At 51.6% G+C, this 15,523-nt stretch overlaps 1 protein-coding gene and 1 long non-coding RNA gene across 2 annotated transcripts; both read right to left on the bottom strand.

The window, feature by feature from the left end:
* Nucleotides 1–1,088: 1,088 nt before the first annotated feature.
* LOC119092056 (methyltransferase-like protein 24) lies at nt 1,089–2,203 on the bottom strand. Its single transcript, XM_037215019.1, has one exon. It carries the CDS (start codon nt 2,134–2,136, stop codon nt 1,435–1,437), a length of 702 nt encoding a protein of 233 aa, XP_037070914.1. The 5' UTR covers nt 2,137–2,203; the 3' UTR covers nt 1,089–1,434.
* An 8-nt stretch (nt 2,204–2,211) lies between these two features.
* LOC119092049 (uncharacterized) lies at nt 2,212–8,935 on the bottom strand. The gene is made up of 3 exons (XR_005093490.1): nt 8,794–8,935; nt 3,632–3,771; nt 2,212–2,274 (listed from the first exon to the last, which is right to left on the bottom strand). It is a non-coding gene; the product is annotated as an uncharacterized LOC119092049 (long non-coding RNA).
* Between the last annotated feature and the right edge of the window lie 6,588 nt (nt 8,936–15,523).

Raw genomic sequence — 15,523 nt, 5'->3', positions numbered from 1 at the left:
TGGCTACAAACTGCGGAGAGCCAAATTTCAGGCGGTGCATTCTCGATTTGATTCTCGTGCAATCATCGTAATAACCATGACCTGCGTAATTTTTGATGGCCATTAGAATGATTATGTGTTTCAGTCATATATCTTCACATCGCGAGCTACCAGACAGCATTTAATGCATGGCATCACCTGCTTTGTCTGACATAACGGGCGTAACACAGTACATCCACCTTATCTATCCATCACCATCATCGATCTCCACGCACACAAGTTGATAACTTGAGCGGAATCGATTCATGTCGCAAGTTAGGCCCGCCGCGTGCGACGCCTGAAGGCCCATCGCATTCCGTTGGCGCTGCTCGCCGCTCACACGCACCACATATGGCATCATTATGGACATCATCTAGCCCCATCCCCTGCGGCACTGCCGGCGATCCTTGCGCCTGGCCGCGACTTCCTAACGGTCGCCGCCCGACCGCATTAACGGGCCATCGTGACTGGCGGGGCTGAGTCGGGTCCACCACCGACTGGCGGGCGCTGAGCGGGTCCACCACGTGACTGGCGGGCGCTGAGTCGGGTCCACCATCGACTGGCGGGCGCTGAGTCGGGTCCACCATCGTGACTGGCGGGCGCTGAGTCGGGTCCACCATCGTGACTGGCGGGCGCTGAGTCGGGTCCACTACGTCGGCACACGCGGGAGCTAGCATGACACTGGTTGCACGTAACTTGCGTGGTTCCCGCGCCACCAGTTTTACAATTGCCGATTCGAGCAAGCGCAAGATGAAGGTCATTGTCAGCGACCCGCCCCCCCCCCCCCCCCGCCCTTGACGACGGGTGCCATGTGACACTGTTGCCATCTGCGGACCCGTGCCCTCCCGTGGGTCCCACGCAAGATCTCCGCCGCTCGGCCTCTCGGCCACCACAGCCCATCTCATGAGCAGCAGGCAACTCAGACCAGCTGCAGGTGCGATGCATAGAACTCATCCCCTTACGCTGAGACACTGACTGAACTGAATCTGATGTCCCTGACGCACCGTCACATCAATCCACAGCCACAACATACGCACTGATCAAGCTCTTTGGCTGATTGTTTTTGAGTGGTGAGCAACCACAGCATTGCAGGTATAGACCATTACAGTCATAGAACATTCATGACAGAGTAATATCGTGATGGGCTCGTAGTCGACTCTAAACTCCATTTAATTGCTCTTCTTGGAATGGCATTCATGAATCAGGGACGAGATCGGACTCATGTCCAGTGTAATTGAATCTCTCGGATTTGGATTCATACTCAAGGCACTGGAGCATGGACCGAAGCAAGATTCAACATCTCAGTGCCTCGACCTGGAGCCCTGACTCAAGCAACCTTGGAGGGATTCACCAAAGACTCGAAGCGGCATGCTCGGACTGATACCTCGGCATTATGACTAAGCCCGGCGCCCACCACTAGGTCCCCTCGTCGCCCCCCTCGCGCTGGATCCAGAGCGTCTCATACGCGTGCGCCAGGCCGATGCCGGGGAACTCGCCGAAGGACTTGATCGTGGCAAGCCGGAACCCGGCCGTCTCCAGCGCGCGCAGCGTCCTTAGCTGATGGCGCGCGTCCTCCTCCAACAGCTGGTGCTGCCAGCTCGGGTTGTCGCTGAGCGTCCCGTGCGGGAACATCAGGTGGAACTCGATAGCCACCTGCGGCGTGCCGCGCAGCGCCGTGCCGCCGGCGGTCAGCTGGTGCTGCAGCACGTTCCACTCGCTGCCCTCAGCGTCCAGCTTAATGTAGTCGATGCGACGGCCCTCGTGGCCCAGCGCGCTCTTGAGGTCGTCGAGCGTCATCAGCGGCAGATCGCGGCCATCGGCGGTGCGGTGCGTCCACGTGCGTCCGTCGATGCCGATGAGGTGGTGCTGCACGCCCGCCGGCAGCGACGTCATTTTGGCCACCGTCGGGTCGAACGCGTGCACCTCGCACCCGAAGCGCGCCATCTCGACCTCGAACGACGGATCGGTCCTGACGCCGAACGAATAGACCAGGCACGGCTCGCCCTCCGGCAGCAGCCCCGCGTCCAGGCACACCGGCTTCTTGCCGTCCATGGCGGCGACCACTTCACACTGGCCGCCGTCATTCCCCGAACAAAAGCACTTGCCGCCCGGCTGCATCAGCCGGCGGCAGTGCGTGCGCAGGTTGGCCTCCGAGAGCGCCCGAGCCAGCTGCTGGTACACCTGGAGGCCGGAAGCGCTTCGACGGCGCGGGCGCGGTCCCACGCGCTGCAGCCGGTGCAGTCCTCCGACACGGATCTGGAGCGGAAGCGGTGCTGTGACAGGGCATGGTCTGGATGGTCATCTATGCTTGAGCCAGCGGCCATCTGGCTGGATGGCATGGTGGCAAGGAACAAAGTCACAAGTATGAAGTATTACATGAATATATCACAAGGTTTGAAGGCATCACAAGCTATGATGAATATCAGAAGGTATGAAGGTATCACAGGGTATGAATGTATCACAAGGTACAAAGGTATCAAAAGGTATCAATATATCAAAGATATAATGTATCGCAAGATATAGAGATATCAGTAGGTATGAAGGTATCAAAAGGTATGAAGTTATCAAAGGGTATGAAGATATCACAAGATATGAGTGTATCACAGGGTATGAAGGTATAAAAAGGTATGGAAGTATCACGAGGTGTGAAACTATCACAAGTTATGCAGGTATCGAAAGATATGAGGGTATTACAAGGTATGAAGTTAACAAAGGGCATGAAGGTATCAAAAGACATGAGGTATCACAAGGTACGAGTGTATCACAAGGTATACAGGCATCCCAAAGTATGAAGGTATCACAAGGTACGAGAGTAACACAAGGTATGAATATATGACAAGGTGGTATGAAGTCATCACACTTTACAAGTATAAGCCATAAGACATCCAGTAAGTGGCAATGCGCCAAAGTATAATTGGCCGAAATTGCAGCATGTGTCTTCGCCACAAAACCCTAAAAGACACGGACAAGTCATAAGCAGTGGGAAATTCAACACCAGCTGAATTATATTATGGAGAAAAAAACATCATGATGTTGTACGTGCCCCACCCCAGCTGTCCTCAGAGAATCCTCTTTCGGTTTAAAAGCGCCAATTTGGACTCCATGATGCACTCTGTTCCGTGATGTACCTTCGGTATAAGCCCTCATGTCATCTGCTCTATCCTGTTCCGCTTTCCATCTCACCCTACCCCTGACACTGTCCCTGCAATCTCCTACCTTGCCGAGGTCTCCCACCCGGCACCAAGCCTGACACCGGCCCTGCAATCTCCTGCCTCGCCGAGGTCTCCCACCCGGCACCAAGCCTGACACCGGCCCTGCAATCTCCTACCCTGCCGAGGTCTCCCACCGGGCACCGAGCCTAGCACCGGCCCCGCCGCGATCTCCAGCCTCGCCGAGGTCTCCCACCGGGCACCGATCCTGGCACCGCCCCTGCAATCTCCTTCCTCACCGAGGTTTCCCACATGGGACCGAGCCTGGCACCGCCCTTATCATCCCTCGCCTGGTCGGTGTGCTCCGCCCCAACCATGAAGTTACCGTGAAGCAGGTACGTGTCCCCCACCCTGGGTGGGGGGGGGGGGACACGGCGCCATACCGTGCCCCTGCGACCTCTCACCTGTCTTGTCGGTCATTGATCTTGAGTGAGGGGGACGACAGGACAAACAGAACGCCGCCGCCAGCCAGCAGGAGCAGCAGCAGCAGTCGTTTTCGAGGAACGAACGCACCGCGCGCGTTCCCAAGCGACGTCATCGAGACCTGCGGGAAGCGACGACGCCACTGATGACTGGACGTCAAGTGGCGACGACGCTACTGAGGACGATTTACGTTGTTCATCGCGGCAAATATGACGCTACGTAGGAAAACATTTGTGATATGGGGAGGGGGAGGGGAAGAGTTGACAAGTGCCGGTTTACAAGCAAGCCGAATCCGCTCCCGGTCCTCCTTGCTCATCCGTTGAAAATACGAAAATTCTGAGGTGTTTTCACCTAAAAAGACGAGCCACCGCAATTCATGAGTGGCCAGTGCTTAAAGGAATCAACAAAGGTAAAATATAATTGAAGAGTTACAATGGACCACATCAGCGGACCGCTTCACACCAAGCGCGAGAGCGGCGCAGCTGTCTTCTCGCCGGCCCCCTCAGGGCTCAGGTTTCGGGTCAATGTACTGTCGTGCGGCCCACGGTTCCGGGACCGGGGTCGCTGTGACCGTCCTTCCCGACCGGAAACAAATGGTTTCTCTTTGCTTTCTCCCAGTTTTGTCGCGCAAACGCGGCAGCCAGGTTCTGCGCGGCTCCGGGATGGGAATGCACGGCAGGTGCAGACAGACAGACAGACAGACAGACAGACAGACAGACAGACAGACATACAGACAGACAGACAGACAGACAGACAGACAGACAGACAGACAGACAGACACAGACAGACAGACAGACAGACAGACAGACAGACAGACAGACAGACAGACAGACAGACAGACAGACAGACAGACAGACAGACAGACAGACAGACAGACAGACAGACAGACAGACAGACAGACAGACAGACAGACAGACAGACAGACAACAGACAGACAGACAGACAGACAGACAACAGACAGACAACAGACAGACAGACAGACAGACATACAGACAGACAGACAGACAGACAGACAGACAGACAGACAGACAGACAGACAGACAGACAGACAGACAGACAGACCGACAGACAGACAGACAGACAGACAGACAGACAACAGACGACAGACAGACAGACAGACATACAGACAGACAGACAGACAGACAGACAGACAGACAGACAGACAGACAGAGAGACAACAGGCAGACAGACAGACAGACAGACAGACATACAGACAGACAGACAGACAGACAGACAGACAGACAGACAGACACAGACAGACAGACAGACATACACAGACAGACAGACAGACAGACAGACAGACAGACAGACAGACAGACATACAGACCGACAGACAGACAGACAGACAGACAACAGACAGACAGACAGACGACAGACAGACATACAGACAGACAGACAGACAGACAGACAGACAGACAGAGACGACAGACAACAGACAGACAGACAGACAGACAGACAACAGACAGACAGACAGACAGACAGACACAGACAGACAGACAGACAGACAGACAGACAGACAGACAGACAGAGAGAGAGAAGAGAGAGAGAGAGAGAGAGAGAGAGAGAGAGAGATAGAGAGAAGAGAGAGAGATAGAGAGATAGAGAGAGAGAGATAGAGAGAGATAGAGAGAGAGCGAGAGAGAGAGAGAGAGAGAGAGAGAGAGAGAGAGAGATAGAGAGAGAGAGAGAAGAAGAGAGAGAGAGAGAGAGAGAGAGAGAGAGGAGAGAGAGAGAGAGAGAGAGAGAGAGAGAGAGAGAGAGAGAGAGAGAGAGAGAGAGAGAGAGAGAGAGAGAGAGAAGAGAGAGAGAGAGAGAGAGAGAGAGGAGCGAGAGAGAGAGAGAGAGAGAGAGAGAGAGGAGAGAAGAGAAGAGAGAGAGAGAAAGAGAGAAGAGAGAGAGAGAGAGATAGAGAGAGAGAGAGAGGAGAGAAGAGAGAGAGAGAGAGAGAGAGAGTGAGAGAGAGAACGTAGGACATAGCAAAAAATTAAGATAAGACTGTTCTTACAGTCACTTGACCTGTTCATGTGGTCAGTAGCACTCAAACTATGTCCCCTTATGGCACCTTGGATTCACCACTGGCAGCTCACGTGAAGTACACCTTACAGGAATGGGATCGACCTGGATATGGCAAAACCGTGTTATAGCTCACGTTCGGCAACACTTCGGCCGCATATGGTCAGAGAACTTGGAACGGCACATCCACCATAAACGGCCCGAGCTTCAACCTTACGTGCCTCCCTAAAGCCGCTCTCGCAGTTGCCTCTTTCTGATGGCATTAGCTGAACGTGTGACGCGATCCGTCAAATTGATTTTAAAGAATCTCACGAAGCTTCAGAAATGCATCTGCAAAAACTAACGAGAATGAAGAACCCTCCCTGGGCGATGCAGATAGTACTAAATTATCGGGGGCGTGCACTGCGTCTTCGTGGCCTGCAATAACACAAAGGCCATAACGGGCCGCAGTTCCACACCTCGGAGTGTTTTCGCACGTGACGCCTCTTGCAAAGAGCGGAATGAGAGATCAGCCGATGGCTTTTCAGCAAGCGCTGAAGACATGACCGAGCTCATGGTGCCTGCCTCGACGCCAAATAGGCCACGGGTCTGGTAGTTCGGGTCACGTTCGCACGAGTGAAGCAGGCCACCACCTACTGCGCGTGAGAAGCGGCCGACTGCAGCTGGGACGATGCACTGAGGCAGCCTGCAGCAAGGCGTGACGCGGCCACCTAACGGTGGCCTCGGGCTTGTCCTGCACTCGCGGCGTCCCGAACCGTTACCGGAAGCGGTTGTGCTAGTGGGACCAACGCTGCAACGCGAGAGGTGGAGTCGCAGAACCCGCTCGGCCGTGGTGTGTCCCATCCGAACCCGCGGTCGGCCGTGGTGAAACGTTGTCCCATCCAAACCCACGGGTGGGCTAGGCTGTGGGCGGGGCGGCATAAATGAAGCGGTGTTACGACAATGGAAACAGGAAAATGATAGCAAGAAATACAAGCTATGAAATGCAGCAATTCGGCGCTTGGCTGCTCCGGATTTGGACTTTTGGGAACATAGAAACTCTGCGTGTTGTATTCTTACATGCCCGTACGATGTGCATTAGGCCGCACGAACTGTCGTGTGTATTTCTGCGTGCCCGTCGAGCCTGGAAAAGTAAAGGCGCTCTAGTGATGAAAAAGGCGTTGTGATGACGATGCATGTGTGCTGCTGATGATGCATCCAACAGGCCGTCCTGACGTGCCGACTTGCGGTGCCAGAGTAGCAGTAGATAGCAGAAGTAGCAGAAGACTCATGCTGACGAGAAAAACGACGGTGCATCTAAAGTCTGTGGATGCATCATTTGTCACTCACTTCTTGGGATTACTCTCACCAGCAAAGATGTCGCCTCATAATAATTTGAGTACCCGCTCAAGTTATGCTTGTGGTATTGCTATTTTTCATTTTGAACATTTGCCTCGACAATCTTTATGCATGAATGCAACTTCTTGAATCATGCATCACACAAGTCAGCTTAGAATGGTCTGATCACAGGCTTACTTTCGTCCACTTTAACTTAGTTTTGCTTACTTTTGATTAGCTTCCTTTTGTGCTATCTAAAGCATGGATACGGATGCAGAAAACTCGGTGGTCTGTTTGCGGAATGGTTTGGATGAGTAAAGCACATGCGATTGTACACACGGCGAAACAGCCATAACTATGTCCATCATAGCAATCAGGACAGTTACTTATTTTTGAAAAAATATATATTTGGCAGATTAAGAGCGGACAAAGTCGTCCCCCTGCACCCGCTTGCCCGGTCGTCGGGCTTGTTATATTTCGCTTCATATTAAGCCTTGAAAACCCTTCAAAATCCACCCCCCCCCCCCCACCCGAATACCCCTGCCCACGCCAGTCTATTTTACAACCATTATCTGCCCCTGGAGTATATGTGCGTTCAACATATAAACAAAATACGTAACGTCACGGGTATATGCAGGATATTCAAACAGGACTATAATGGACGTTGTCAAAGCGGGGGGCTACCCTCAAGCACATACGGAGCAATATTTTATCATCAGCAACGCAGAAATAGGCGAACGTTTTGGCATGGATGGCTCCAGGGCGGTTATTGGTGTCGCGAAAAGGGAGACGACTATTATATATCACGTTCAGCCATAACACCGTCGTGCGTTTTAAATGGAGCATGATGCCCATACACGATCTAAGGACAGATGTTCGCTGCCGCGGAGGTTTTTCTCAAAGCGGCAGTGAAAAGCGGACTGTCACGTAAAGAGGACTGGACTCGAGACCTCCAGAGGGAAGACTCGACTCAGCTCCGGCATGTTTGGTTAGCCCTAAGTGTAAGCCTAATTAGCTTAAGATCTGCACGCTGCACAAAAATGAAAAATGAAATTTTACATCCCATTCAAAACCTTCATGCCCCACTTCCCAGCTAATGTGAGGCTCCCATTTCAGTCTTAAGAGGCAACTCCGTCAAAAAATGTTTCTCTTCTTTCACCCAACTTCATATGTGCGAATATTTTCTCACGCCATGCGTCCACAAGACCATTATGCATGAGCATAAATCCATCTCAGTTCGTCAAGATGTGAACATGCTTTTGTATCCATAGATATAAGTCAGTCATGTAAATGCTCTCTGGGGTGTACACCTTTGCATCTGACCGCCGATAATTATCAGATATCTCTTATATACTTGCGTTGGCGACCCGCAACGCATTTCACACCGCTTGAAAACCCTCCCGTTTTATAGCCCCGGAACCACCTCTGCTGTGGCTTTTTGCCATGTCGAAATAATATTCATACTAATGACAACACTGTCCTATTTACTGGGAACATCGGCCACTGCCGCAAACACGAGACAATGCGTAATGCACGAGACAATGCGTGAGGGGAGGAGGCAGAATCGGCCGCCGAAATAGAGCCAATGCCTTTCGGCTCTGAGTTCTCAACTTCCGCATATATGACATAATCCTATCAAGGAAAACTTCACTTCATGAGGTAAGCATAGGGTGGTGCGCGCCGTTTCAAACTTGCAGCATTGTTACCGGCAACCTAAATTAACGTCTACTTACTTCCAAGTAATTTCTCCTCATGGTTTTGAAAACGCACATTGCAGTACGGTTATTGGCAACCTAAATCAACGTTCACTTACTTGCAAGCAACGTCTCATCATGGCTTTGAGAACACTGCAGACGACAGAGGATCCGAGGCAACGCCGTACGTCCGATTACCGCATGACGGTGGCAGCCGTGCGTCCGATTAACGCACGACGATGGCAGCCCTCCGTCCCTCGCGCCGCCGCTCCCAGCACTGCAGCCGAGGCATGCGGGCGCCGTCGTCAGGGCTTGGAAAGTGAAATCACGTGATCTCGTGACGTCAGCGGTACGCACCCGGCTGGGCCGCCGTACCCCGCAATGCTGATTGTGGGAATTATACCGTTTTGTCATTGACTAACCGATACCGACAAAGCTATGAAACAAGCACCATATGATATCGCGTTTGGTACGCCTTCCTCTATCGAAAGCTTTCCGCTGTTTTTTCTAAATCTTACCGTTCACGCAACATGGTGTCAAATCAAATCTTGTCGAACCTCATTCATGAATCTGTTTCCAACAAGACACACTTTTAAGTACCCGTAAGCGATTCAAATGCTCATTTTGCCAGTTTTTGTAAAAATAAGGCTACAAATACCTCGTGAAAAAGACCACATCACAGCACGGAGTTTGGCAGTGACAGTACCATACTCTGTGCGAGGCAACAGCGAAACAGGTACACGACTGCAGCTAAACAATGCAGCCTCCAGTTTACTATCCAAAAAAACATCTCCAACGGCCTGGGCTGACCATCTCCACCCTCAAGCCCGTATCATGAACCAGCTAGAAAGCTGGCTCCACACTATCAAACTCAGCATAAAACTACCATCTCGAACGGCCTGGGCTGACCATCTCCACCCTCAAGCCCGTATCATGAACCAGCTAGAAAGCTGGCGCCACTCTATCAAACTCAGCATCAAACTAACAAAACCCTGCATCTGAGCCTGCCTGAAGTCCATTGCAAAGCTTCCATCTGAACCGGCACCAGGCTACCGTCGCGCAGGCAAGCCTCCATTTTCATGGCACAGAGAGGTCGGGAGCATGAGCACCCGCTGATGCAGTCAGTTGCACTTGTTGTGGTACTTATTCTCCGCATTCGTGTTTCCGAATACCGACAACAAGTCTTACAATGGAATTTCGAACACTTCGGTGCGGTGCATTCTTACACTACCACATCCTCTTGGCATTAAAGTCAAACGGATAAGTAGTCAGTTTCAATTTATGTAACGCTAACTAAGACATAGCTCACCCCCGTTTGACTATATTCCATTTTTTACCTCCTTTAAAGGGAGTGTTTTACGCTTAGGCCAGGTTTCGAACTGAAAGAGCCATCTTAAAGAACTCTTGGCGCAGTTCACAGCCCTGTCCTTCTGGAGACCAAAAGCCCTCTAGTTCCTGAGCTATATGTTCGCGAAAATGGTGCAGTATTTTGAGGAGAGTATGTGAAGGTCATCTTGGCATTAATGGCGTCCCGATAAGGCCATTCAAATCCTGCCATTTCATAAGCTGTGCGGCGATCAGTGCCGATACCAAGATGTAATGGTCGAATCGTTCATATGAAGCGTACGTGATTTCCGTTTTTTCATTTCATTGTCAAATTTCATTCAAATCATTTCCACATTTCCATTCCGTGATTTCATGAGCGCGATTTCCAGATGTAACGACCATCAATTGGCTCTCAATCAATGTGGTGCAAGGTGCAATAACGCAATCAAACAATGACGTATCGGGGAGCATATTGACTAAACAGAAAACTTGTGTTGTCTAGAGCAGTCTTTTCTTCTTAAAAGTGCATTAATAGTTATAAGTGAGCTTGTTTCATCACATCTGATGCTTTCTTCATTGCATTCAGATTTGATACATTCCCTTTAATAAAATAAAGTTAAAGGCCTACTTGATTTTTGCGCAACGGAAACCAGGCAAGCACATACGGCACTGTTTAATTGATAGACAGTATGTACACAGGAGTTTTGATTGTTAGTTGACTGGAATTAATAGCTATTGTAAACAAAGTTCATGCACCATTTTTTAGGATGCAATGACTAAAAAGTCATTGGGAATTAATGGTAAGGCATGCGCGAGAAGAAAATGATCAAAAAGGTGCACAAACTTGCAAGAGGGGCAGTGAGGGCAGATTTCCAAAAAAGTGTTTTTAATATGCAACTGCTGTCCTGTACCAGTACACTGGATTTCAATTTTGCTAAAAACAAAGCTTTTTTACTTCCTTAAAGGAAGTGTTCCACATTTGAGGAGGTTTTGAATTGAAACAGCCATCTTGAAGATTACGCAGTGCGGTTCACAGCCCTACCCTTCTAAGACCTAACGCCCCCTAGTTTCTGTGCTACACCCTGGCGAAGATGTGCAGACTTTTTTGGGAAGCTATTTCAAGGTCACCCAGGCATTGATGATGCCATAGTAACTTCATTCAAATGCTGCCATTTCATTAACAATGTGGTGATGAGGGTGAAAAGAAAAGAAAGCTGTCGAGTCGTTCATGTCTAGCGTCAGGGAGCACCATTCCCAAATGCAATGGACGTCAATCAACTCTTAACCAATGTCGTGTAAGGTACGATGACGTAATCAAACAATCAAAAATTGAGGGAAATATTGACTAACTGAGAAATTGTGTTATGACAAATATATATATATATATATATATATATATATATATATATATATATATATATATATATATATATATATACCACATATTTATATCATATGCACCTATTTTAAATGCATACTAAATAGCATCCATAGATATGTATGTTATCACTGCTACGTAGAGAAATTGTGTTGCCAACAGCAGTTTTTTCCGCTTAAAAGTTTACCAATGGCTATTTGAGCTTACTTCAGCATGCTTCATGTTTATTTTAATGTCTTCCGGTGTGGAACATTCCCTCTGAAGTTAAGCTGACAAGATAATCAATGCATGATGTCAGTTTCACAATTCCAAAGGCTAAGGAACATGCAGAATATACCAACATACACATCCCTGTAGATAACTAACAACATTGAAAAGCATGCCATGACCTTTGCTGCGAACCTCAAAACTTCTAAGAGATTATATTTTATTCTGAACAGATTTCATTCGGGATGGTGCTGAGACGACTTAAGTGAAGATCCGTAGCGCAGGCAAAGTGGGCAGGGGGGGAGGGGGCACTGGAAAGATAAATAGAAAGATGCATGTATTTGGGAGTTACCACAGCAATTCTTTTAGCTTCCACGTCAATGCACGCACAATTCGCAGGAGGGAAAACAAACGGCGCATAAGAAGTCGGCAACTGCACGACAAGATTCAATAATCTTGTTAAAGGGGAGCTCAAGATAGCCCTTAAGGTCGTGTTGCTTGCGACCTCTGACACCCGCACGTCTGCAGGTTCCATCCGCTAGATGCGCCAAGCATGAACGGCTGGCGCCCAAACTCAGTTCGGGCACAAGGCCAACTGCAGTTGCTCAACGGTCGGTGCTCGAGCGGCATGGGTAGACAGATCAGAGCGGCATGCTACGAGCTCTCGTAGCGCCTCTGTAATCAGCATCTCCGGAGCGCGGGTGCTTGTGAGGATATCAAGCGTGACTATAAAATCGCGCTCACATATCAGTTCGTTGATTTTGCGCCCCCCCCCCCCCCTAGTTCGCACCTGGTGGTACCAATCACCCGGTTCGCACAGCGTGGGTGTGACTCGGTGCGTGCACATGGCACTGCACAAAAACGGGCACCAACTCGAAACACTTTGCACGCATTGTTTCTGTGTCACATTACAGCTCCCCATATCGACAAACAATATCGCACATGGGGAACACAAGTGCCTCGATCAGAAGGTTTGTAGTGAGATCAGTAAGAATGCATTAGCACCGGGGGACGATGGTGGAGATGTGTTCTTCCCCATGAAAGGCACGAATTGGTGGTGACACCCATAATCGTGACAGTCTCTGCAGGGGCGGATCTAGCCTGGAGTTGTTTTTTTTTGGGGGGGGGGGGGGCAACCGTTCGTCGCCAGCTGGCTGGTGTGGGATCTGAGGTCCAGTGCATGGCGCCTCTCGCGAATACCTAGTAGGGACACCATTCAAAACCGAAGAAAGCACCGAAATGCTTTTGAATCTTAAACAGAAGTTAAATCAAAACAGTTAAAACAAAGTTAGAACAGACGGTAAGTAGACGAAACTTTTATGAAGTTTTGGGAATGTTTTGGGGGGCCAAAACATACTTTCAGAGGTTTTGGGAGGGATTGGCCCCGTGCCCCCCCCCCCCCCCCCAGGATCCGCCTATGAGCCTCTGAATGTCTGCTGTGAAATATTAACATAAAGGTGGCGGCCGGTTCTTAATGGCGGAATTTAATGAGGACCATATCCGTCTTGAGATGATTGATTTCAAGATTCTTTTGAGTGAGCTCATCACTCACTACCGCGAAAGCATCCTCACACGTCTAATAAGCTCAGGAATGTCCAAGGGTAAGGCAGCGTCAAGAGTCTGGGTGTCATCGGAGCGCATTGTGATCTTTCTGTACTGCGTATGCTTAAAGAAATGAGACAGGCGACTTGACTCGGCATTACTACCCAGAGGCTTAAGCACTCTGCAGAATGTATCATAACCTGTGGGCACGTGCCCCTCCCCCCTCCTTAGGTTCTGAGGGACCTGCTGGCTTCTCGGGACCGGCGATTAAGGGTCCGAGGGGCCCCGCAGGGGCACCGGCTTCGGCCGGTGTAGGGGACTAGAGCCCCCTCGGGTCCCAGCTCCGGTAACGGGTGGACAGCGCAAGCTGTTCCTTTCAGGGCATAACTACCCTGCCGGTACGTGAGCTCGCGCCACTTGTCCCGGCCGCTCCCTTCCCTCTACCCGCTTTCCCGCACACGGCCCACTCATCATTCCTAACCCTCGTTTTATTGGGGTCGCCATGACCCCTCGCCCGCGTTCCCGGGTTGATCGGATCCTGGTGGCTGAGGGGCGCGTCGTACGGGTCAGTCGCGGCGCATCCCAACACTCCACTTCGGCCAGGATATCCAGGGGCGCGTGGGGGGGGGGGGGGCTGTGGGGCTCCTGACGGGTCTAGCGGCTTGTCGCTCACACTGCGGCTGGGTGCTCCGCGCGGGTCTCCGCTTGGGGCGCCTGGCCGTGCGCAGCGGCTTAGGAGGTCAAGGGGCGGCGGCGCTGAACCACGGTCAGGACGGGGATGGGTCTCCAATGTTACACCTGACCGTGTGGGAGGCATCGTTCGCCCCGTATAGCACCACGGTAGCCCTAACGGCACTGCCACCACCTGAGTGAGTGGACTGTCCCCCAGTTGGGCTCCAAGGTGGGTAGGGAGCCCCGGTGCCGAAATTAACAATTAAACTGCATTGCATCTACAAACCCCAAAAACACCCGCCCCCCGAGAGGGGGACGGACTGCGATGAACTTAAGGCGCAGCGAGGAGTCGGTTCTTCCTGCCCCACGCATTCTTGTCTTCCGGAGTGATGTGAAGAACCTGGCATCGCGTTCACCGTTTCAGCGCCGAAACGGATGCGACAGGTTAGGAAAAGTCACCCGCTGTGATAAGCTGAGAGATGGCGCGATTGGGGTGGAGTTCGCAAACGGCACCGATGCGACTCAAGCTATGACAGCCTCTGAATTTGTTTACGCCGCGAGAACCGAGGGTGGAAGACGAGACGTGAGCGTGCCAGTCACGGTCACACCGCACCACACCAAAAACTTCTCAAAGGGCATCATAAACTGCTATGACCTTCGTGACGTCAGCGAGGAAGAAATCATCGAAGAGTTGGGAATCTTTAGGGTCACAGCAGCGCGCAGGATCACGACCAGGAGGGGTGATGGCCAAATCCCTACAAACAACATTATATTGGCATTTAACTGGCCCGATCCACCGTCTGATATCCGCGTTGGCTACGCCGTTGTCAAAGTCGGAGTCTTCGTTCCGAATCCGATACGATGTTTTCAATGCCAGTGCTTTGGTCACGCAAAACCACACTGCCGCAATCGAGCTGTCTGTGGGAAGTGTGCATCTTACGAGCATTCGGGAGACCAGTGTACTTCGGTGCAGCCCTGGTGCGTGAACTGTGGCACGGGGCAGGTACTGCACACAACTTTAGATCAAAGGTGTCCAGCTTTCATGAAGGAAAAGGAAATTATCTCACTGAAACACTCAAAGAACATCTCTTTCCGCGAGGCGCGTGAACATTATGAGGCCAATCTCCCCAAAGTATCTCGTGCCGAAAAATCCCAAACCTCTGTACTACAGTCCACCAGCATCAATCACATGTCAGCAGTCCAACTCATCGCGCTCTTGCGATACTTCGGTTTATCTGTGGTGCCGGCGAGACGGGTGACTCCCGCCTGGTCGGATCCTCCGGGTCCTTCAACTGCGTCCTGCCCGGACAACACTGTGCCGCCGGCCCCTCAGGTGTCGTCGGGGTCGCTAGCGGGGGAGGAGGAGGGATGGACGGTGGTCAAGCGCGGCCATGGTCCAAGAGCTCGGCCGTCCTCGCCGTCTAGCGCTCCGCTGCCCTCGTCGCCTCCGGCGACACTGGCGAGTGCGTGTGGACGGGCAGTGGAAACGATAGAACGGCATGAGGCAGGCAGGCGCGCCTGCGACGCCAATCGTACGCTTGGCCGAGTTGGAGAGGGCTAAGGCGGCCAATCCTTCGTCCGGTGCAAGCAAGGAGCCCGCCCCTCGCAGTGGTACACCATCGCCGAGAAAGCCAGTGGAGGCCCCCGCTAACCCCCAGACGCCCGGTAGAGGCTCGCCGATGGGCCCTCCCCCGCCACCACCCCGGACTGGGTACGCTGGCGTT

This window comes from Pollicipes pollicipes, unplaced genomic scaffold (genome assembly GCF_011947565.3).
Source record: "Pollicipes pollicipes isolate AB1234 unplaced genomic scaffold, Ppol_2.1 Scaffold_1600;HRSCAF=1878_pilon_pilon_pilon, whole genome shotgun sequence".
Classification (NCBI taxonomy): Eukaryota; Metazoa; Arthropoda; class Thecostraca; order Pollicipedomorpha; family Pollicipedidae; genus Pollicipes; species Pollicipes pollicipes.
This window is presented reverse-complemented; position numbering and strand designations above follow the sequence as displayed.

What these genes read in the sequence shown, in the direction of transcription:
- LOC119092056 (XM_037215019.1), bottom strand. Translation starts at nt 2,136, where the DNA reads ATGCAGCCGGGCGGCAAGTGCTTTTGTTCGGGGAATGACGGCGGCCAG.